The sequence below is a fragment of the Hypanus sabinus genome, chromosome 22 (assembly GCF_030144855.1).
Source record: "Hypanus sabinus isolate sHypSab1 chromosome 22, sHypSab1.hap1, whole genome shotgun sequence".
Lineage (NCBI taxonomy): Eukaryota > Metazoa > Chordata > Chondrichthyes > Myliobatiformes > Dasyatidae > Hypanus > Hypanus sabinus.
This window is the reverse complement of record NC_082727.1, coordinates 18,700,867-18,725,442: the sequence shown is the minus strand read 5'-3', so window position 1 is coordinate 18,725,442 and position 24,576 is coordinate 18,700,867. Positions and strand designations below refer to the sequence as shown.

The 24,576-nt window shown below is 44.1% G+C and overlaps 2 protein-coding genes and 1 long non-coding RNA gene across 7 annotated transcripts in view; 1 reads left to right on the top strand and 2 right to left on the bottom strand.

The window, feature by feature from the left end:
- oga (O-GlcNAcase) overlaps positions 1–3,254 on the bottom strand; it is a 43,551-nt gene extending 40,297 nt beyond the window's left edge. The window contains exon 1 of one of the 4 annotated variants that reach the window (XR_009507412.1): positions 2,761–3,254. Coding sequence is in view for 2 of the 4 variants with exons in the window: in XM_059947189.1 (XP_059803172.1) it covers positions 2,761–3,034 (274 nt within the window). In the remaining 2 variants the exon portion in view is untranslated. Of the gene's footprint in view, positions 1–2,365; positions 2,616–2,760 lie in introns of those variants that run through there. The other 3 variants (XM_059947189.1, XM_059947190.1, XM_059947191.1) reach the window with 3 other exon arrangements.
- Positions 3,255–7,056: 3,802 nt separating this feature from the next.
- LOC132379735 (uncharacterized) lies at positions 7,057–10,126 on the bottom strand. The gene is made up of 3 exons (XR_009507522.1): positions 9,931–10,126; positions 8,468–8,657; positions 7,057–7,187 (listed from the first exon to the last, which is right to left on the bottom strand). It is a non-coding gene; the product is annotated as an uncharacterized LOC132379735 (long non-coding RNA).
- Positions 10,127–21,653: 11,527 nt separating this feature from the next.
- LOC132379392 (LIM domain-binding protein 1) overlaps positions 21,654–24,576 on the top strand; it is a 94,743-nt gene continuing 91,820 nt past the window's right edge. Inside the window, exon 1 of one of the 2 annotated variants that reach the window (XM_059947186.1) lies at positions 21,654–21,958. In XM_059947186.1, the coding sequence (XP_059803169.1) occupies positions 21,934–21,958 (25 nt within the window). In that variant the 5' untranslated portion in view covers positions 21,654–21,933. The remainder of the gene's footprint in view (positions 21,959–24,576) is intronic. The other variant, XM_059947184.1, reaches the window with a different exon arrangement.

The following is a 24,576-nucleotide window of genomic DNA, read 5'->3' as shown; positions in this document are numbered from 1 at the left end:
AGCAAGTTCAATTCACTAAATCCGGGAGGAGAAACACAGCATTATTTCTATCACTTTGCAAATAATCAAAACCACAACATAAACAATGCTCAATTTTACACAAAGGCTTTAAAATAACAGAGTCAAATGAATGCATTAAGAGACCTGGTGAAAGCAGTTTGGTGCAGTGGGTGTTTTAGCACGAGGATTAGCTCATAGTAGGCAAAATGGCCAGATGGAGAATCATTCTGTTACAGCCTGTTAACATCCAAATTACCACTGTTCCCCAACAGAATAAAATTTAATGAAATTTAACAGACCTTTCACAGTAAGAACACATTGTACAGTTAGCAGTCAATGAGATTACATCTTGAGTGCATTCTCATTTAAAACAGCACAGCAGCACAAAAGTCAGAAACAAAGTATTCAACATTTCAGTTTAATATTTCAACTCACTAAATACAAATAGGACTAGTTCAATTAGGCCATCTGATCCATAAGCCTGTTTCTGTGCTGTATATAATGATTAACAATCACCATTCATAAACTAATGTTCCACTTGGAGACCCGATAAAGGATTTGGCTTTAACAACTTTGGAGCGAGCTCTGGTCATTTCAATTAACTCAGGTCCTAACACACTGCAAATCTGATAGCACCAACTCGATACATTAAACTCACTCATTTAATACCTACCATCATTCTCTATGTTGTAGGTCACTCATCACATTTTCACCAAATTAGCCAGCAAATCCAATTTGACTAACTTCACCTTATGGAGACACTGGAGTTTTATGCCACAGGTGACTATTCTTCAATACATTCATGATCAGTAGTAGGTGGCTTTGGCAACAAAGGTACACCATTGAAGACAATAAAATAATTCTAGTTACAGACAAGATAGATTCTGCAGACGTTGGAAAAACTCAGCAAGTCTGGCAGCATTTATGGAGCAAATAAAACAGACAACACTATGGTTCAAGGGAGTAAAAATAATTTAGGATGAAAGTTCCAGAGCAAGGGACTGAACTGGACAAAGATCAGAATAACAAAACGAGCACACCAGTGGCCAAAAATCATAACTGACAGTATCAGGCTACAAGCCAAACTGAGAGAATTACAAACGATCGTGTTTTTTTTGTCTGAAGTATCTGTATAACACATCAAAAGCTCAAAAGTAACCTTGCAGACCTGAAAGGATACGAAGCAGCCAACAATCCCACATTTAATAAGAGCAGACAAAGCAGTAAACAGATAGCGATTTAAAAATATTACTTTACATTATAATCACCTTTTATGTTGGTTTGCAACTTCAGGCAATAGTCAATAAATCAGAATAACCATGATTAAAGTCTTCTGGCTAACTAAAAACTTAGCAATCATACAAGCCTATTTCAACTCATGATCTAACCTTGGATATAGTGAGAATATTAGGCAACTAACGTTTAAACAAAAGGATAATATATTGATATCTTATAACTTACTCACATTTTCCTGATAAATACACATTAATAAGGAGATAACCAAATGTTACTAAAATCAAGTCGGCTCCTTCATGTTTCAGCTCAAGCAAGTTTGAGCGTTTTAAAGCAATTTCACAGCAGACATTTTGTGTCGTCTATTTTCATCATTACTGGAGCACAACTTCATGTCGTCACAACAAGAGAACTTAAAACAAAATGTCTGCCTGTGAACTATGAAAACAGCCTGAAAAAGAGGAAATCCAACTTGTGTATAATGCCTAATAATTACTCGTGTCTCAGTTTGGGTTCTATAATCAGCTGAATCCTCAGTCTGTAAAGCCATTTCTCACCTCCCCCCACATCTGAGTTTAAATAACCTGAAGTATTAACATTTTTAAAACAACAACGAGCACATAACTTATGAATCAAACATTTGTTCAATGGTGAAATTATGGAAGAAAAGAATGCACGTGCCTCTGTAAACTGTCAGCCTAATTGTGACCTTTATTCCTCCACTATCTAAATAGCAAGCTATGAAGAGGACAATCAAACCAAAACCAGTTGGCACGGACTTAACATTAAACTGATTGTCATTGTGAAGGACCGCACTTATTGCCCAGTCTAATTTTGCCCTCCACGTAACATACATTGTTGGGCCATTATTTGGGAGAGTTTAGCAATACAGGCTCATATACACAAACCCTTAACATGAAAAGCAACCCTTTAAGACATGACACACTCAACATTTTAATGATCAAATTATCAGCGCTGGCGTCCACCTCCAGATTTACATAAAATAATAAATCAACTGTAAATCCACTTAACCCTGAAGTTGATGCTGACCCCCAGCTCCCCATATCCCCCACCGTTCTCCAGATTGGAGAACTCTAAATGTGACCTACAACGCTGAAAAAAGATTCCTCACCTCCATTTTAAAAAGACACAGCGAGAGTTAAATGTTCCAACTGGATCCATGCCTCCAGAGAGACAGCAGCTCACAGACTCTGAAAGACAAGCCGGACGACCCAGTAACTAGTACCACCCTGCCCGCCGACGTGCCCCCTCCCCCGTGCTGAAATGCCCTGCTACTCACAGGACTGGGACAGGGAGAAAGAGCAGAGTAAGATTATGACATCACAAGTCATACCGCCCCTCCCCCAACAGCGGCAGGAAGGGGCCAGACCAAAAAAAAGCTGCAGCTTCGACACCAAGAAATCAACCGCGACACATCTACAGGGTGTATCACTTGTATAAGGCAAACACCCACATGACGAGGTTACAGTCCATAAAGAATAGGTGCTCGGCTATTTAACCATTTACCTTCCACGACACCGCAGAGGAACTTCCTCTTGCCTCCGGGAGGCTCCGGCCGCTGGGGCGGAGGATGATTATCGAGTGTGCCGTTGCCGATGGTCGGGTCGGGAGCGGCGCCGGGCTCGGCGGAGGCGGCGGCCGATGCGTCGCCGGGTGGGGGGCTGGGGAGACTGAGCTCAGCAGGGGCGGGGGTAGGACTAGGCTGGGCGGGCGGTGAACAGTCACCTCCGGCGCCGCCGTTCTCCTGCGGCCCGCTGGGTACTTTGTCCGTCTGCACCATGGTGACCGGAGGACCGGGCACCACCGCGACGCTCGCCGCCCAAACCTCAAGTACAACAGCCGGATCCCGAAAGTCTGCCGTTCGTCAACCCTCCTTATTTACAAAGCAGGAAATTATTTTTTTTAATAAAAGGCGTCTTTTATTTTCTCCTCAGGACAAGCAAACGATCACTAGCTTCCGTCCCTTGTTGTCTACAGAAGCACTCTGGGATAGCTGGTCCGCCCCTCCGCATGCGCAGTGACAACTACCACCCATCACCCTCTTTCCCCTCCATAAGGAGCGCATGCGCAGCCGCATCTTCGTCACGGACTCCCACCCAGTGCGCATGCAAGCGTCCCTATTTCGCCCCGCCTCCTCCGCACCCCGCATGCGCGTTATGGACACTGCCCCTTCCCTCTGCGGGCGCGGCGCAGATGCGACGCTACCCCTTAAACAGGGCGCATGCGTAAAACCGCAGCCCGCCCCTTCCTAGGGCAGTCCGCATGCGTAGTGGAATCCTTTGCCTTACGGCACGAACCCCAAATACATTTTCACTTTAAATTCATTTCCAAAAATTTATTGTCCATATTTTCCCAGAATCATTATCCATTTGTTCCGTATGCACAAAATCCGCAATTTTTTTTGCAGATAGGCTACGGTGGAAAACCTGTGCGCATGCGCGTCCTTTCAGATATTTGGTCGGCAGAGCCCTCTTTCTATTGAGTTAAGTTAAAAATAGTTTTGCTATTTTCATTTCTGTCATTAACGTCCAATTACTGTCGTTTTAGGCAACTAAATGTTAAAGGGAGGCTGCTGGGAGTTGGGCGTGACGCAAACTGCGCATGCGCTGAAACCGCCCGAAACCAGTGTCAACCGGTTTGTCTAAACACCCATCTTTAAATAGCATCCTCTTTAAGGTCGCTTCTTTAGACTGCCAACGGATGGTTTATTTTTATTCTAAACGATTACGCTTTTGTGGTGATTTGTTGTAATTCCCAGATTGTCATCCAGTTGTCTTGCTTTTTATAAAGCTTTCCCTCCGTCGACCTGTAGCGCATGCGTGGCAATTGTTTTTAAAAAGGCGCTGGCTTTTAGTCACGCATGCGCTTTGGGTGACGACGGCAAGCGAAAGCGCATGCGTGTGTGACTGGGGATTTAAATCTGGGCATGCGTCTTGGTTAATCTGCCCACCCCTGCAACATTCAGTGACCTAATTTTATGAAGCGGAGGGAGGAAGGGGGAAGAAATCGCTTAGTTATTATTTAACTTGCTCTTTCAGCAATTTCTATAGCAACTGACCTCGTGATTTTACTGCTCCAATCATTAACTTGCTGTGTTTATCAAGAAGTTGTGGTTTGGCGAGGGGGGGGGGCCTCCATTTAAAGGGGTAATGTAAATTGGTTTATTATTGCCGCATGGACTGAGATAACAGTGGAAAAACTTGACTACAGATCAATTCATTGCAACAGTGTGTTGAGGTAGTAATTTAAAAAAGTACGACAGAAAACAATACCAGAGTGCAGAATAAAGTATTACAGGGAAAAAAATGCAATGCAGATAGACAATACCCTTGGAAGTGAGGGCAAAGATTGTACGAACTCTTTTCAGGGAGAAGTCCTAACTTGTTATCTTTGCAACAGATGTGGTGATGCAGCTGTTTTTTTTAAAAAAAAAGAAACGTAGGCTAGAGTTCTCCATTTCAAAAAAACCTCAAAAACAAATTACTTGCCCAGTGTCATTAAGTTCTATGCAGATGCATCTTGAGTGATTTACTTTCAAGGATAAATTTCTGACTAGTTCTATCATTTGTTACAGGAATGTGAATTATGCGCTTCTCTATGGGAGAAGAAGCTCACAGCCCCCCCCCCCCCCCCACAACAACCATTCACTGGTCTAATTCAGTACATGTGGAAGACCAGGCAGGCATGGAAATATGAATTCTGGGAGAATAATGGAACACTGCCAGAATGCAAAGAAACCAGAAGCCTTTGATCTTAAACAGTCACAACAAACCAGTCAGGAGATACAGATTAGCATCATGGAGTTATCCAATAGGGATACAGGCCCTTCAGCCCATCACATTTTTGCCCACCATTGCACTAATCTATGCGTATCCCTTTTACCTGCCTAGAGCCCATGGCATTTTATGTGATTTAGAAGAAATGAATAAAGGCAATCACATTTGTCTTATGGTCAACATTTTTATGAAGTACGTTTTTCAGTTATGAAGTTAGACTGGAGAAGTAGTGGTTATTTCCCTCGGGGTGAATCAGGTGAGAGAAGAACTTTTGAATTGTCCAAGACACAGTGTTAAAATTTTGAGGGAAAGATAAAATAGAAGATATGAAGAATCTTTTTTCTTAGTCGGAATGTTATGAACTGACGTTCATTGCCTATACAGATAATTTGGTGTATTTAAAAGGGAATTGAATAGGTAGTTATGAGAGAATAATGTGTCGTTCTATGTTCAAAGTACATTTATTATCGAAGTATGTATACCATATGCAAACTTCAGATTCATCTTCTTGCAGGCAGCCACGAAACAAAGAAACACAATATAACCCATTATAATATAATCCCACACAACATAGACCATTAAACACCCAAAGTGTGAAAATGAACAAGTCATGCAAACAGTAAACAAATAGCATACAGATCATGAATCGTATACAGAAAGACCAGAGAAAGAGACTGATTCAATTGCTCTAGAACAAAGTTCAAAGTAAATTTATTATCGAAGTGTGTCACCACATACTACCTGAGGTTTATTTTCTTGCAGGTACTCACGGTAGAACAGAGAAATACAATAGGATCCATGAAAAACCTACAAACAAAGACTGACAAACAGTCAATGAGCAAAAGAGGGCAAACTGTGCAAATAATAAATAAACACAAACACGAGTAAGTCTGAAGATGCTGAAAGTTCAAGCCACACACACAAAATGCCGGTGGAATGCAGCAGGCCAGGCAGCATCTATCGGAAAAAGTACAGTCGACGTTTCAGGCTGGGACCCTTCGTCAGGGCGAGCTGAAAGATGATTGGGTATATAGCAGGAGTTAGCATTAGCTCAATGAGGTGCAATGGCCTGTGCCTCAATTCTGTGAGGAAGAGAAGTTTGTATCTTAGAAACTTGTATAAGGAATCATGAGTAGAATATGTGCTTGTGAGTCCAGGAACAGAAACGTAAACCAGTTGAATGTGTTGCTGAAGAGCTGGTGCAGGGGGCAAAGATCCAGCTTCTTCAATCATTGGGATCTCTTCAGAGGCACAGTCAACCTATACAAGAGAGATGGGTTGCACTTGAACCAGAGGAGGGCCCAGTATCCCAGCTTTTGCCACCAGGGAGTTTAAAAAATTTTTTATGGGGTTTGGGACTGGAGAGGCCAAAGTCAGTGAGAAGATGTGCTGCAACCAAAGCATGTAAGTCTGGTATTCAGGATAGGCACGCTTACAGCGAGTAGGCAGATAGAACCACTGTGTTAAACTGCTTCTATTTCAGTGCAGGTAGCAGATGAATGGAGGGTGTAGATTGCCTCTAAGGTCTGGGATATTGTGACCATAACTGAAACGAGGCAGAGAATGGCAGGACTGACCATATCAAGAGTCCAGGGGCATCATGTTCCTCTTAGATTGAAGGATAGACATACTAAGTTCACGGAACCTTGGCGGATGAGAGATATCTAGGCTGTTTCAAAGGTACATTTAATGTCAGAGAAATATATACATACTGAAATGCTTTTTCTTTGCAAGCATCCACAAAAACAGAGGAGTGCCCCCAATGAATGAACAACAGTTAAATGTTAGAACCTCAAAACTCCCCCCCCAACGTAAACGGCAGCAAACAACAATCCCCCTCCCCCCGCCGGCAAAAAAAAGCATTGGTACCCGCCGCCAAGTACTCAGGCATGAGCAAGGCAACAGCAAAGACACAGACTTGCAGTACTTCAAACACTACATTGTTCACCCGGCATTCGACATACCGCAGGCTCTCTCTCTCTCCCCAATAAGGGAGAAAGAGGGGTCTCCGTTTCATAGTGGTCAGTGGAAGTGTGACTAAGGAGAGACCACCCCAAACATGCCCTCTTTTCATTGTTACCTTGAGGTAGGTACAGAAGCCTGAAGGCACACACTCAGCGATTCAGTAACACCTTCTTCCCCTCTGCCATCCGATTCCTAAATGGATATTGAACCCATGATCACTACCTCACTACTTTCTTATTTCTGTTTTTCTTGCACTGCTTATTTTTAACTTAACTGTTTAATAGACGTATATATACTTGTTGCAATTCAGTTTTTTTCTCTCTAAAGTTATCATGTATTTCATTGTATTACTGCCATAAAGTTAACAAATTTCACAACATATGCCAGCGATATTAAACTTGATTCTGACTGGATCGTCTTAAAACTATCTGCCTATCCTGTGGAGCCACAGCTGAGATTTTTAACATCTATTTCTTTTTGGTGTTTACTGAGGAGAATATATTTGCTGACTCCGTGATGGGAGGAGATGGTGGATACTGAGTACAGTTCTCTGATAGGCCTATCCTTTCCCATCAATGACTCAAACTTTGTAATTCAGTGCAGGTATCTCTAATTCATTATATCCATTAGAGTGAAATAATCCAGAAATTACAGAATTAATTGGGCATAATAATATCTAATGTAAGCAAGTCAAACTGCTAAAGGAACCCAGCAGATCAAGCAGCATCAGTTGGGGGAGGGTGTAGGTGCAGTGAAAGAATTTGCAACCATTTTGGGTTGAGAGCCAGGTTCAGGACAAGCCTTACAGCCTACAACCCCTGCCCCTCCATCACAAAAGATCTACTCAACCCACTGATTTCCTCCACAATTGTATATTACCTCAAATACTAGCATTTATTTATTCAGAGATTCAATGTGGAACTGGCCCAATGAGCCACACTGCCCAGGAAACCACCTACTTAACCCTAGCCTAATCACAGGACAACTTACGATGACCAATTAACTATTAGCCAGTATGTCTTTGGTCGGTGGGAGGAAACTGGAGCACTCAGAGGATGCTGGATTTGAGCTCTGATTCCCCAAGTGGTGCTAATGGCTACACTACCATGCACCCATGGTATCAGCATATGTAATCTCTTGTGTCTCATTTGAAATGTAATTATGAAATGAAGGTCTGTGAATGGGATTCCTTGACTTTCTCCTCAAAAATACAGAAAAATCTGTAGTGGGACTACATTGAGAATGGTTTTGCTCTAACACAAAGCATTGAATGGTCTCTCGTTTCACATTTCTGTCATTCATTATTAAGCAGCAAACTGTATTTCCTGTAGGGACAGCAACAAACCCAGGCACAAATACCAGGTTCTCTCTGCTCAATCTCCATATAGTTTCCTTGTCCCTAGGGAAGTTATTCAGATTGGATGGCTGCATTATTTCCCCTGAACTGTCCTGTTGATCAGGTTCACACTTACTTTTTCAGAGGTTTCTGAAATACTTGTAGGAAGTCTGGTGATTGTGCAGCTGCCAAAGCCTTGATGGAAACTTTCCTGAGCTGTGAGATTCCATGAAGTCCTGACCACAGACACAAGAAATTCTTCAGATGCAGGAAATCGAGAGCAACACACACAAGACGCTTGAGGAAATCAGCAGTTCAGGCAGCATCTATGAAGAAGGATGAACAGTCAATGTTTCGGGCCGAGACCCTTCAACAATCCTGATGCATAGTTTCAACCCAAATCCTCAACGATTCCTCCCAGCCCCCACAGATTCAGATTAATTCACTTACCACATGCACATCAACACATCCAGTAAGGGGGTGCTGGAGGCAAGTGACACCACACATTCCAGTGCCGGTATAGTGTGCCCATAACGTTCAGCAGAACAATACAAGCAGCTAGAACAACATCAATAAAACAACACCAGGAAAACAAGCCTCTTTCCTCCCTCCCAACCACTAGCACACAGACAGACAGGCCGCCTCCAGAGTCATAGAACACAGCAGGACAGAAACAGGCCGCTCAGCCCATCTAGTCTGCACTGATCTAATCCTATTGACCTGCATCCAGATCATAACCATCCAAGTACTTGTACAACTTTCTTTTAAATATTGAAATCAAACCCACATCCAGCATTTGTGCTGGCAGCTTGTTCCACACTCTCACTGCCCTCTGAGTGAAGAAGTGCCCCCCTCTAGTTCCCCTTAAACATTTCACCTTTTGCCCTTAACACATGATCTCTAGTTCTAGTCTCACCAACCTCAGTGGAAAAAGCATGCTTGCATTATTGGCATCAAAATCCCTCATAACGTTGCATACCTCTATCAAATCTCCTCTCATTCTCCTATACTCTAGAGAATAAAGTTTTAACCTATTCAACCTTTCCCAATAACCCAGGTCCTCAAGTTCTAGCAGCATCCTTTTAAATTTTCTCTTCACTCTTTCAAACTTCCTGTAGGTCCAAAACTGCACACAATAGTCTAAATTAGGTCTCACCAACGTCTTATACAACTTCAACATGACATCCCATCTCCTGTATGCAATACATTCATTAATTTATGAAAGCCAATATGCCAAATGCTTTCTTTACAATCCTATCTACCTGTGATGCCAGTATGGACCTGTATTCCTAGATCCTTCTGTACTATCGCACTCCATGGTGCCCTATGCTCACCATGCCAGTCCTACCCTCATTTGTCCTCCTAAAGTGCAACACCTCACACTTGTCTGCACTAAATTCCATCTGCTGTTTTCTCAGCCCATTTTTCTACCTGGTCCAGATCCCTCTGCAAGCTTCGATAGGCTCTCTCGCTGTCCACGCCAGCCCCAATCTTGGTGTCATTTGCAAATTTGCTGATCCAGTTTACCACATCATCATCCAGATCGTTGATGTGTAGATGACAAACAACAACAGTCCAATACCGAACTCTCAGACTCACAGACATCGGGCCTGGATTCGCAGTCACAGACATTAGGCCTCTGACTTGCAGGTGATGCTCGATCCGCTGTTCCTCCATCTGATTTTTCTTGCTCCTTCTCAGCCTATACGGTTGATAGGTTATTGATTGATTAAGGGCTACGGAGAAAAGATTGGGGGGGAAGAGGTTGAAAAGAAAATCAGCCGGTTCAATGTAAAGGAATAAAGGTACCATGGTACCATAGCACTTAGTGTAACAGTTTACAGCACCAGTGATCGCTATCGGGGTTCAATTCTTGCTGCTGTCTGTAAGGAGTTTGTAAATTATTCTCATGACAATGCATGCTTCCTTTGGGTGCTCTCGTTTTCTCCCAGATTCCAAAAAAGGACAAGTAAGTTGTGGATATGGAAGTTGGCACAGGAAACCTGGTGACACGGGTGGGCTGCCCCCAGCACACCCTTGGGCTGTGTTGCTTGTCACAAACAACACATTTCACTGTTTCAATGAGCATGTATGTGCCAAATAAAGATAATCTTTTAATCTTTCATCTTTAAACAATGTTAATGTTTTAGGGCAAATAAAAGTGGTTGATGCTTAGAGAAAGATTGGGAAAACTGTGGAGTCTTTGCGTGACACAGTTTGGACAGCTTGTAGTCAGGATATTTGTGAGGGGTGGTTGGATTTTGGAATGGTATGCAGTACTGTACTTTTGTTTTAAGTAATCACATTTTTTGGAAACCACCATGATCTCCCTGATATAATGGTCAATGTCTATACCTAATCAACATAGTCAACTAAAACATGTTATCTAGTTATTAGCAGATTGTTTTGTGATGCATGTAGATTGGCAGGAATATTTCCTACACTGAATTTGTGTAAACCTTTCCAATGTTTATAGATCCTGAAATTAGGAAATGCTCCCATTCAGGCCACATCTGAAAGGGAGAGAAGGGATTAACATTAATCAATCACTTTTGCCTGCCATGAAGCAGGGGCAGAATTAATTTCTTTATAATGAAGAGGCCATGAAGGGTGTCATTGAAATGCAAACACTTGCTCAAAGCCGGGGGCTTTACGTTGCTTGTGGAATCTTGGAATTCGACCAGGAGACAGTGCAAATTCCTGAGGATCTAAGTGATAACAAACCACTTCGGAGCACTGCCGTCTCTCTTTGCTCTTAGTTCCATGGAAGCTCATCTGACTGTTTCCTTATGGGTGGGAGCAGCCATTTGCTAGATTTAATATCAAAGAAAAACCCCCTGCACCTCTGAAACTGGTACATGTACTGGTGGATAGTCAGAGTAATGTCTACCACTTGTCATTCACCAGCAGGCTGGGACAGCCTGTTTTAGAACATTGAGTAAAACTCTCTTTCAGTGTCCCATCATGCACTCCTGGTACTAGAGGGCTTGAGCAGGACAGAGTAGGCCAGGACTGTTTTACCTGGTGTGAAGAAGAATGCTCTTGTAGAAAGGTGACACAGTAGTTAAACAGTTAAGAGGAATTTATATGATCTCCCCATGATTTCCAAGTGCTCTGGTTATAAGATCATAAAACATAAGCCATTGAGTCTGCTCCGCCATTCTATCATGGCTAATTTATTATCCCATCTGTGGTGAACTACATATACCCGTCTGGACACGTCCCCCTGCTGACTGCTCCTGTGGCTCCTCCCACAGACCCCTGTATAAAGGCGATTGGAGGCACTGCTCCTCCCTCAGTCTCCAGGATGTTGTGTGATGGTCTCTTGCTGCTGACTGTGCTTTCTTCCAGCTAATAAAAGCCTATCTCTCGCCTTAAGTCTCCGAGAGTTATTGACGGTGCATCACCATCTCAACCCCATTCTCCTGCCTTCTTCCCTTAACCTTTGTCACCCTGACTAATAAAGAACCTATATCAACCTCTGCTTTAAATATACCTAATGGCTTGGCCTCCACAGCTGTCTGTGGCAATGAATTCCACTGAAATTTCTCCTCACCTTTTTCCTAAATGGACGTCCTTCTATTCTGAGGCTGTGGCCTCTGGTCCTAGACTCCCCCACTATCCACATCCACTGTGTCACATTCCAAAGGTCACATGGATGCAATTTGGTGGCAGGGACTCATTAGGCTTGCTACTATGATGTACCTTTATACACAAGTACATCTAAAAACTCATAAAGGGCTTAGGTGAATGAGGATAGTCACAGTCTTTCCACAGAGTAGTCGAGTTGAAAGCTAGAAGGCAGATGTCTAAGGTGAGAGGGGAAAGATTTAAAGAGGATGAAAGGAGCAAATTATTCAGACAGAGAATGGTTGGTATGTGGAGAAAGCTGCTAGACTCTGGCAAAGGTGGCGACAATTACAATATATAAAAGACATTTAGATGGGATACATGGATAGGGAACATTTAAAGGAATAAGGGCCATAGGTGGGGGAAATGGGATGAGCTGAAGCAGACTTGTTGGACTGCAGGGCCTATTTCTAACTCTGGCACTCAAGGATCCAAGTTCCTGGGTGTCAACATCTCTGAGGATCTACCCTGCGCCAGGCATATCGATGCAGCTACGAAGAAAGCAGGACAGTGGCTATGTTCCATTAGGAGTTTGAGGAGGTTTGGTATGTCACCAAAGACACTCGCAAATGTCTATAGATAGACGTACCGTGGAGAGCATTCTAACTGGCTGTATCACTATCTGGTATGGAGGGGTGTTGGGGAGGGGAGGGGAGGTGGGAACGACTGCACAGGATTGAAATCAGCTGCAGAGAGTTGTAAACGTAGCCAGCTCCATCATGGGCACGAGTCTCTGTAGTATCCAAGACATCTTCAAGGAGCAATGCGTCAACAAGACAGTGTCCATCATTAAGGATGCCCACCACCCAGGACATACCCTGTTCTCATTGCCACCATCAGGGAGAACATACAGGAGCCTGAAGACACCCACTCAGCAATTCAGGAACAGCCTCTTCCCCTCTGCCATCATATTCCTAAATGGACATTAAACTCATGAAAATTACCTAGCTACTTTTGTTTTATTTTTACATTACTTATTTAATTTAACTATTTAATATATATACTTACTGTAATTAACAGCTTTTTCTCTTTTATTAATTGGTACATTGTAATGCAGCTGCAAAGACAACAAATTTCATGACATATGCTGGTGATATTAAACCTGATTCTGATTATGTGATAGGGATGGCAGGGGTTGGACACAAAGTAAACCTCCTACACTAACTCATCAGACCTCCCAGGCACGAGTCAAATACACAATAAAGCTCCCTCTCTGCTCTTCTATCATACACCTTTGTCCCATCACATTTGAGGATTGTGACAGCGTAGACTGAAAACTTTGTCTCTCCGACTGCACAAACTGGGTGGACCACTCCTTGCTTTAAGCTTGTTCAGTTGTTAATTTGGTTCCCCTAACTCCAGGACTTGTCCAAGAAAAATCCATCAGAAAGAAATAGAGAATCTTCATCTCTCTCCACAGGAGCTACATATGTAGTTACATATGTATTTCAGATTTCCAGCATTGGTAAAGTTTTAATTTTCTAAGATCCATCAATCCTGGAGTTCTCTGGGCTGCAGCCCAACCATGCAAAGCTTTTGGGATGAACAGATTTCCATGTGGGTAGCCTCCAACTTGACACATGAACATCAATGTCTCTAACTGCCGGTAGTTTCTCCATCCTCTCCCTTTGCTCTTTTTCCTTTTCCCATTCTGGCTGCCCTCTTATTTCTTCTCCTTCCCTGCCTGTCACCTCCATTTGGTATCATTGCTCCTTCCCTTTCTCCCATGGTCCATTTTCCTCTTTCACCAAATTAATTCTTAAGTCCTTTACCTTATCCACCGAAGACCTCCCAGTTTTTCCATTCTTCATTCCCCCCCCCACCCCCAACCAATCCACCTTGCCTCTCACCTGGCTTCAGCTATCATCTGCCAGCTTGTACTCCTTCCCCTCTCCCCACCACTACCTTATTCTGGCTTTTTCCCCCTTCCTTTCCAGTCCTGATGAAGGGTCTTGGCCCAAAACATTGACTATTTATTACTTTTCACAGATGCTGCCAGACCTGATGAGTTCCTGCAGCATTTTGTGTCTGTTGATCAGGATTTCCAGTATCTGCAGAATCGCTTTGTGTTCAAATGTGTTTCCATTTTGCTTTTTGTGAAGGAGCAGTTTCTGAACAAATCCTTTGATCGTTTTAAACTTCTCAATTAAGTCAACCGGTACCTTTCCAAACTTGGGGAATTTATAATATAAATCAAAGCAGCTTCTACTTATCACTGGATAATTGTGGTGGATCTTCCCAAAGTTAATCCTCACTTACATACTGTATAAAAAGCAGGGCACTTGATACCTTTACACTGCCACCCCACCCCCCCCCAATCCCTGTTCGTGGCTCAACTGTGTTCTGTGTTGCTCTGCCAAGCATTGTAGGCATGCTATGTTGGCACTGGAATGTGTAGCGACACTTGCAGGCTGTGTCGGTTGTTTATACAAATGACACATTTCACTGATATTAAGCTCAAATCCACGACTCTGCCTATCCCACTAAACTTCTTTTCCCTTGCTTGTCAAGTTTATTGTCATGTGCACAAATGCGGTGAGGCACAGTGCAATGAAAAACTTGCTTTGCACCGGCAACAGGCATGCTGGGACAGATAAGGCACAGAGTCTAAATTATACCTAAAATGGTACCGTAGAGTGGGGGAGAAAAAAACATGACTTAGTGCAAAGTAAAACGTAGACACAATTGAAGATGTCCAAAGTAATGCAAGAGGTGCATAGCTGAGGTAGGGTGAGGGTTATGCTGGTTAGTTTAAGGACCAAATTGATGATAGGAAGTAGCTGTTCCTAAACCTGGAAGAGTAAGGCTTTAGGCTTCTGTACCTCCTGCTCAATGGTGGCTGTGAGAAGAGGGTGTGACCCTGATAGTGGGGATCCTTAAAATATTCATATTTTGTTTCCACTGCCCTTTAAGAAACAAGAGTACCAAAGACTCATGACTTCTTAGGAGAAGAAAATATGGATTGGAAGATGTGCAGGCTCAAAGGGGGCTTAATGGGATATTCAGACCCGGTTGAACATAGAGAGTTGAACAACAATCAGAATCAGGTTTATTATTACCGACATGTTGTGAAATTTGTTTTGTGGCAACGGTACATTGCAATTCAAAAAATACTACAAATTATTAAGAGAAATATATGTTTAAAAATAAATAAGTAGTTCAAAAAGAGAGCAAACAATAGTGAATTGTGTTCGTGAGTTCATTGTCCGTTCAGAAATCTGATTGAAGAGGGGGAGAAACTATTCCTAAAATGTTAAGTGTCTATCTTCAGGCTCCTGTACTTCCTCTCAATGAGAAGAGGGCATGTCCCGTGTCTGTGTGATGCGAGTCCTTAATGAAGGATGCCGTCTTTTTGAAGGTGACCTGGATGCCGGGGAGCTGAGTGCCCATGACGGAACTGGCTGAGTTTACAACCTCCTGCAGCTTTTCCTGATCCTGTGCTGACGCATCATCAATAACTCTCGGAGACGTGAGGCGAGATATAGGCTTTTATTGGCTGGAAGAAAGAACAAGCAGCCATTGACCACCACACTACATCCTGGAGACTGAGGCCAGGGCTGTGTCTCCAATCGTCTTTATACCGGGGTCCGTGGGAGGAGCCACAGGAGCAGTCAGCGGGGGGGGGGGGGGGGGGCGTGTCCAGACAGGTATATGTCGTTCACCACATGTGCATACTGGACAGTGATGCAACCAGTTAGAATGCTCTCCACGGTATATCTGTAGAAATTTACAAGAGTCTCTGGTGTCAAACCAAGTCTCCTCAAACTCCAAATGAAATGTAGCCACTGTTGTGCCTTCTTTGTAATTGCGTCAATATATTAGATTTAGAAAAGATCTTTAGAGATGTTGACACCCAGGAACTTGAAATGGCTCATGGCTGACCACTCCAGCAAAATGTATTTCATTACATGCATTGCATCAATGAGGCATAAACCAGCTCTACACTGCTAAATTTAGGGATGTGAAGGTCTTGGAGAAGGCACAGAAGTATGAACTGAAACAGTTCCAGGGATGAAAGATTTCAGCTACAAGGTTAGCACGGAGGATCTGGAATAGTCTTTCATACAGTAAAGCAAAGAAGACTGAGACAGTTCTGCTGAAAAGTCGGCCCATGGGATGCGTGGGTTTCCTCCACGAGCTCCAGTTCCCTCCCACACTCCACAGACATACCGGATGGTAGGTTAATTGGTCATTGCAAATTGTCCCATAATTAGCTAGAGTTCAACCAGTGGGTTACTGGCAGCGCTGTTCCAAGGGCCTATTCTATGCCGTATCTCTTAATGATTTTTTAAAAAATCAAGTAAATAAATCATCTTGAAACATTAACAGTTTCTTTCTGCATTGATGCTCCTTGACCTGCTGCCATTTTCTTCACTTCATTTAAGGTAAAATCATGGGTGTAATTTAGGCAGCCCGGACTCGTAGGGCTAGAAGGGTCTGTTAATGCTGTATTTCTAAATTAAAAAAAAGTCATGAGTGAGGGCAGCTGGATATTATTGGATGGTTCAAAGTGCCAGGGACACGACCTTTGTACAATTGCGCAAGAGAAAACGTTATGCAGAGTGTGTATGATTTAGAATTTGTTGTCCTGATTATAGTGGTAGTAGAATCAATCAGAGAGCTCAGAGACATGTTGGGTAGGCAGTCAAGAAAGACTGGCAGGACTTTGGGCAAAGAGCAGAGAATGTGGCTTATGGTATAGCTCACCTCAGAGATAACACAATGTGCCGTGACACTTCTGCCATACTATGTACGCATTAGACACAGGCTAAACAGCTGAGTGTTGCATTTCCTGACTCCTTCGAGAAATGCCTTTGCTCATTTGAGTAACAGGAATGGCAGGAACCTTATCACAAGGCTCCCTCAGTGTCTTTGTTTGGATGCAGTTTGTGCTGTGATAAACAGCTGATTGGATCATCAGCTTTCAGCTTCCTGTGCAAACCTCTGCTGTTCTGTCTCTCCAGAGATATCTCAGTTAAAGTACGCCCTGGTCTGCCTCGTACTGAGTCTAGCAGTAATCTTAAGGTCTAGAGTTAGGAGTAGACCCTTGTATTTTATGAGAGTCAACCCCATCAGTCTGTAAGGACTATTTTATATCCATATCTCCCAAGTGAAGCATTCAGTTAAATCAGCTCTCTGTGCACAGAGCTCCGGCTTGATGTGTGCTGGAGCTCACAGATCCTGTGCACTATGCCGTCAGCATGCACAATACCAAAGAAACAAGATTAGCTTTATTTGTCATCGAAATGTACAGAGTAATTCATCATTTGCATCAACGACCTGCACTTCCAGGAACATGCTGGGGACAGCCTGCAAATGTCGCCATGCTTCTGGCATATCCACAAATCACTAACGTCTGTGGATGCGGGAGGAAACCGTAGCACACAGTCACAGGGAGAACATGCAAGCTCCTTACAGACAGCAGCACGAATTGAGCTCTGATTAATGGCGCCATAAACGTTATGCTACCCACCATGTATGTGTGCGGAAACCCAATGCACCATGACATTAGCGTGTGCAAATCCAGTGCTCAGCATCATCAGTGTGCGCAGACCCTGTGCAATGCACCACGCCCTCAGCATGCACAGAATGCTAGGCTGTCCTTGTGGCCACTTCCTAACACACTCTCCTGTACTTGCATCTCCCCATGTGGTGAAGGCTTTGTCCCCTCTGGGTGTTCCTGCGGTGTGCTAGGCAAGGCTGGGCCTTTAGTAGGCCCCTCTCTCGTCTGATAAAGTCCTGGCCGTCTGCCCAAAGCAATCAGGCTGAACAGAAACTTCCTTGTGTCCGTGAACAAAATTACTTTAAGGATGATTATCCTCAGGAATGTTTTGTTTGGAATTTGGACTGGCCTTGAGAAAAATGCCTTGACTCTTGGCAAGAAGGGACAGCTGAAAATGATTAAATGATTTAGAGTTGGGAGAGGAGAGTTTGCAGCAGATGAGACCCACAACCATGGATCCCCATTAGTTCCTCTACCCCCTCGGATTGTGTTCCCTCATGTTCTTTCATTTCACTCTGTTTGCTACAGCTTCCCGTTTGTGTCTGAGTCAGTAAGTCATGTGGTTAAGCCATGAGCATTCAGTACAGGCTAACATTCCCTGTTCTGCTGTGTGGTATCGGCAGAACCGTTCTTTAGGAGAAAGAGTTTCTGCTGAATTCCCTGTCTGACTCCTGACACTGACAGTCTCTGGTTACGCTCTGCCTCACATTGGGCCCAGGATACAATTTCAAGAGATGTTGACACCCAGGAACTTGAAACCGCTTACCCCTTCCATTTCTGTTCCCTTGTTGAGGTTTGGAGTGTGTTCCTTTGACCTCTCTCTCCTGACGTTCACACTTAATTCCTTAGTCATATCGACGATGAGTGCAAAGTCGTGACACCATTCAGCCGGAGGATCTATCTCACTCCTGTACATCTCCTCATCACCATCTAAAATTCTGCCAATGATAGTTGTGTCATCGGTAAATTATAGATGGCATTTAGGCTGTGCCCAGGTACGCAGTCAGGGGCGTAGACTGAGTAGAACAGTGGGCTCTACACGCATCCGTGAGGCTCACTTTCAAGGATCTACAACTCATGTTCTCAACACTATCTTATTACTTCCACGATTTGTCTTCTTTTACACATTGGATATTTGTCAATTTATAATTTTTCATTAAATTCTATTGGATTTCTTTAATTTCCTCTAAATGCCTGCAAGAAGATGACTCTCTGGTGACTTTGACAATAAATGTACTTTGGCACCACAAGAGCAGAGGAGATTTTCCGCATTTTCTCCAGAACTTCTGCCTTGACTTTGACGGGAAATGGGTAGAGACCCCAGAGCAAAGATGTGTGGGCATCCAATTCTCCCTCACTGAGGGTTTATTAAAGTGTCACGGTGAACAGGCATCGTTCCAGGTATGAAAGATTAAGCGGCCTGTCCTCCCCAGGGTGCGAAAGAATGCAGAACAGTCTCGTTGTGTGGTGCTGAGGAGATTGACAGACTGTGATGAGTGGCTGCTTCCTGTCTTGGGAGAGTCGGCATGTGGAGGGCAGAGTATCAGGTTTAAGAGCCGAGAGGAAGAGGAATTTCTTCTGTCAGAGAGTGGTGAAGGTGCTGTTGTTCGTTTGCTTCAATTGTTTGCATGACTTATTTCTTTTTCTTTTTCTTGCACATCAAGTGTTGGTCTTTTAGTTTGATTTTTATTCTTTTTCTCTAATTGGGTTCTTTCAGGTTTCTTGTTTTGTGGCTAACTGTGAGCAAGCAAATCTCAAGGTTATATAATTTATACACTCTTTGATAATAAATGAATCCTGAATCTTGGAATCTGGAATGTACTGTGGAGAGCCATTGGATTCCCAAACAGTCTAGGTACCCATAAACACAATCTCACTCTTCTGCTCAATTTTTGCACTACCTATTTATTTCTTTTGCATTCCTTAGTGTAACTTACAGTAACTTCTAGTTACTTTTTCTGTATTGCCCGTTAATTGTTGCTGTAAAACAACTAATTTCACAATATACACTCAGTGGCCTCTTGATGAGGTACACCTGCTTGTTAATGCAAATATCTAATCAGCCAATCAGGTGGCAGGAACTCAACACATAAAAGCATGTAGACTTGGTCAAGTTGTCGTTCAGAGCAAATATCAGAATGGGGGAGAAATGTGATCTAAGTGACTTTTGACCGTGGAATGATTGTTGGTGCCAGACGGGGTGGTTTGAGTATCTCAGAAACTGCTGATCTCCTGGGATTTTCGCACACCACAGATTTGAAAAGCAAAAAAAAAAAAGTCAGGTTTGACAGTTCTGTGGGCAAAAATGCCTTGTTAATGAGAGAGGTCAGAGGAGAATGGCCAGATTGGTTCAAAGTGACAGGAAGGCAACAGTAACTCAAATAACCACACAACAGTGGATCAGAAAAAGATCCCTAAATGCACAACATGTCAAACCTTGATGTGGATGGGCTATAGGAGGTACCTAATAAAGAGGCCACCAAGTGGATGTCAGTGGTGGTAAAGTGACGTAATGGTTAGCACAATGGTTAGACCAGGGTTCAATTCCCGCCATTGCCTGTAAGGAGCTTACAGTTCTCCCGGTGACCACATGGATTTTCCCTGGGGGCTCTTGTTTCCTCCCACAGTCCAAAGATGTACTGGTTGGAAGGTTAATTGGTCATTGCAAATTGTCCCGTGGTTAGGCTAGGGTTAAATCGGGGGGTGCTGGGCAGCACGTCTCGAAGGACTGGTAGGGCCTGTTCCATGTTGTATCTCAATAATTATATAATAGACCTGAATCTGATTCTGAATTCTCTCCCCGGAGTGTAGAAGAGGCAGAGACACTAGGTACATGCAAGGCAGATTTTCAGGTGGTGGGGGAAGTGAAAGGATACAGGGTAAACAGACAGGAAGGTTGCACTGTTGCCAGAATCGGATTGATTGGATCTTAATGGATAGGCTAGCAGGTACAAGGGGGGCATGGGAGCGTAGCAGTTAGCACAACGCTGTTACAGCTCAGGGCATTGGATTTTGGAGTTCAATTCCAATGTTATCTCTACATCATCCCATGGAATGTATGGGTTTTCTCCAGGTGCTCCAGTTTCCTCCCACAGTCCAAAGACATTCTGGTGAATAGGTTAATTAGTCGTGGATTGTCCCATGATTAGTCTAGGATTAAATTGGGGGAGGGGTTCTGGGCAGCAGATCTCCTCAAACTCGATGTCAGTGGTCAAGCAGACTGTGTGTTGCTCTGGGCTCCAGTATCTGTGCTCTCTTGTGTCTCCAAGTCTTCCAGAAGCCGTTTAATCGGGCAGGAGGCTACAAAGCCCTCACACCAAGACCACCTGACTCAAAAACCGTTACTCTCCTATTACTGATCAACATCTCCACCCACTAACCCACCACTACTTTATTATTTCCTGTCAGTCACCTTATCTACAGCCTAGCATCACTTTATGGACATACAATCCATCCATGTATATAAGCAATTTTATGTATTTATGTATGTATGTATTTATTTATTTATTTATTGTATTTTTAATTATTGTTGTGTTCTTTTGTGTTTTTTTGTGCTGCATCATATCTGGAGTAATAATTATTTTGTTCTCCTTTAAACTTGCTTAATTACATTAAACAAATTTGAATCGTGAATCTATGCAGTGTCTGAAGGATTATTTCTCATATTTTTGATGTTTGATCGGAAGCCCCTCTGAGAGAAAGTCCACTGAGGTTGTGAGACCAAAGTCTTTGTCACCTAACCGGGAATCACGCTTGGTGGGCCGAATGGCCTTAGTGCTGCGAAGGAAATCGTGGAATGAAGGGTGGGTCCTTTCAATTTGCTTGTCTCAGTACGCAGTGGAAAAGGACAGCCATTTGCTGAGCTTGCATCATTTAATTTCTGACCCAGCGGAACATCCCTTGCCGAATGTTGCTCGGCCGCCTCCCGGAAGGGGTTAAACATTCGCGTCTCCCAGATCCTGGGAGCTGGAGGTCGGTGAGGGGAGGAGCGAGGGTAGGGAAGTGGAGGGGGGCGATAAACAAGGCCGGATCAGCTCGCTGGGGTTGTGGATGGGCGGCAGGAGAAGGTTGTGAGAGAGAGAGAGAGAGGAAATCTGGGTCACATGCTTGTTCAGGCTTTGCCATCCCTGTTTCCTGGGTTACACTGCCAGACACACACTCCACCCACTGAATCTCACATTTGCATATTAATGAGTGGAGGTATTCTGCTTTGAGGGAATGAATAATTTCTGCTTCCTGTTTGTCTGACGGTCCCTCTCTCTCTCTCTCTCTTTCTCTCTCCTTCCCAGAGATTTCAGTACGTGACATCAACACACACAGGGCACCATGAAGTAGAGAGAGAGAGAGAGGGGAGAGAGAGAGAGAGGCAGGCTGTGTTGTCTCGAAACCAGAAGAGGCAAAAAAAAAGGATTTAAAAGGAAACGTATTTCCACACACACACATAGGAAGGGAGTTCAGAGATGTGAAAAATGTCAGGAGGTTGCTCGTGTCCTGGTGAGTACAGTATACTCCAGTAACTAATGGCTGACCAATTAACTTTATTGATGTGGAAATGTGTGGTTTGTGTGGAGCTGGTATTTAGGCCTGTGGCTTTACCTTCCTCTTGGTTTCAGTATGTTCTGTGAGGAGAGCAAGAGAGAAAAATGCCTTAATGTGTTTTTTTGTGGTTGAACCATTTTAGATTTGATTGGTGAGGAACTTTCTCGTCCAAGGATACCCGCAGTGTTTAACAAAATGATGCCTGCTGAATATTTTATATTTCCATATATACATACACACACTCACACACTCTCCCGCACGCTTACACATATGCATTCTGTCTCTCATAATCACTCACATGCATACACATACTCACACACACACAGTCGCACACACACCACTCACACTCATATATACACACACACACACACACCCTCTCTCTTTCTCTCACACATGTGATACGCACAGGCAAATGCTGTGTCTCTAGCATTCACCACTCCCCAAAAAAAAAGCAGGAATAGAGGTCCTTCCAGAGGACGTACGGTCTGTAAACTTTTGCATTTCTCTTCCCGAGAGTGCGTCACTTGACTGATATTTCACATCTGCTGTAGTTACCTGTGGTGCCACCACCATGTTCATTGAGTTGTTTGTATAAAGGAGTGTGTCTGAGGTCTACCACTGAACATGGTGGCTTCATGTGTTTTTTTTTGTGGGTTTGTACATTGCAGGAGTTTGGGTGCCCAGATACCTGGGGTCCTGGGTGTGAATCTTGGTCCCCCAGGAGTTTCCTGGTTGCTGTTGTGGGTATCAACAACTCCCAAGCTGAGAAAATCACCCTGACGTCCAACTGAAGTTTTCAAGTACCCTCCCCTGCCTTGCCCTCTCTGCTAACTTCCTCCAGTCCCATCACCCTTCTCTCACCCTGGCTTCTCATGTGTCCCCCACCAGAGGCAACCTCCGGGTAGGGTGATGGCACAGAGGGGGACAATCTATTAATGCAGAGACCTGACCAACAATCCAGAGAGCCTGGTGGGATTTGAAATTTAAAAAAAATTCTTGCATTAATAACCACAGAACGACTGGATTGTTGTTAAAAACCTGCCTACATCAGCAATGTCCTTCAGAGGAGAAATTCTGCCTCGTCTCCCCCTCCGAGTTGGCTGAGCAAGCCCTCGGTTGTGTTGTAACAGAAGGAATTAAAACCATCTCTCTTTGACCTAGGCTCTGATCAAACACAGCCAGATGACCTTGCAAAGTCCTCCCATCTGGGGACTGCTCTGTCTCCACCACCACGCCCCCCCCCCCCACAACCCCCGAGACAGACAAGGGCAGCTTGCACGTGGGCGCACTGGGTCCCCTCCAAGTTGCAAGCCCTACCTGACTCTGACTCAGTCCACCACCCTAAACATTTAACCCCTTCCACTCCTGATGCACAGAGTGTGCTCCCTGTAAAGTGTATTGCAGTTATCACTCAAGGTCTCCTGACAGATTGAGGAGGAGCGGGACAGCAGGCACAGGGGAGCACCCAGTCTATCTCATCGTGGCCCTTGCACAATATTTGCCTAACTGTACTGAATATAACCGTGACACTACATTCTGCTTTCCTTTTTCCCATCTCAATGTACTTAAGTTCGTCATAGTCTGCCTGGAGGCCCTCCGTTGGTCAGGGTCAAACATGGATGTTGCATCCTGGCTGTCGCAGGCAAGCCAGGGTCGTACAATATGGAGAGCAAGCTGTTTCCCATGTAGCAGACTTCTCCCCTCCAAGGAACGGCAGAATCCGATACAGTTTGGCGCCAGCGGCATCGCAGGAGTTGCCAGGCAGCGTTGAACTCGATGTAGGACTGCCTTGGGGACTCCAGCTCCAGATTGTTCCCTTGGGGTTTACTCTTGAAGCCTTCCCCCGTGAGTGGGTGTAGCCACAAGGCCGCGCAGGTTTGAAATCAGAGTTTTCCTTCTAGATGAGCTGCCAACCGCGGCTGACAGGCCCCACCTGCCCGAAGTTACTAGTTTTAAGGTGCCAGTAACTCTGAGTAGAAACAGTTCTGCTGGGCTCGGTAGCTAAGCCACAGGTGAAGGTCAATAGTTGGACTTGGTTGTCAGCGGCTATTTGAGACAATTCCGTTGGGAGCGTTCAACAGACAGTGGGAGCTTATTCCCCACTCACCTAGCTATGACAACCTTAAGGAACCACTATCTGTCTGGATAGCAGGCAAACAAAACTGATCTTGGTACATTTGAGGATAATAAACTAATACCAATACCAAGTTGCAGGTTCTCTTCCAAACATGAGGGAATTTGTTGCTGGTCCCTCAATACCACTGGATCCAAGTCCTGGAATTCCCTCCCCATCAACACAGTGCGAGCACCTTCAGCAGGAGGAGATGGCTCGGCACCCCCTTCTCGTCTGCAGTGGCAGCTGCCTTTGCCCTCAGAAGCTCCAGTGGTGACCATGCGACCTAAGCAACGGAATTCCCTCTGGAAGATTAAGATCAGCTTTATTTGTTACATGTGGATCGAGACACAATAGTGAAAATGTGTCATTTGGCATCAACAGCTAACGGAGTCAGAGGATGCGCTGGGGGCAGCCCACAAGTGTCGCTACACTTCTGCCGCCAGCGTAGTGTTCTCAC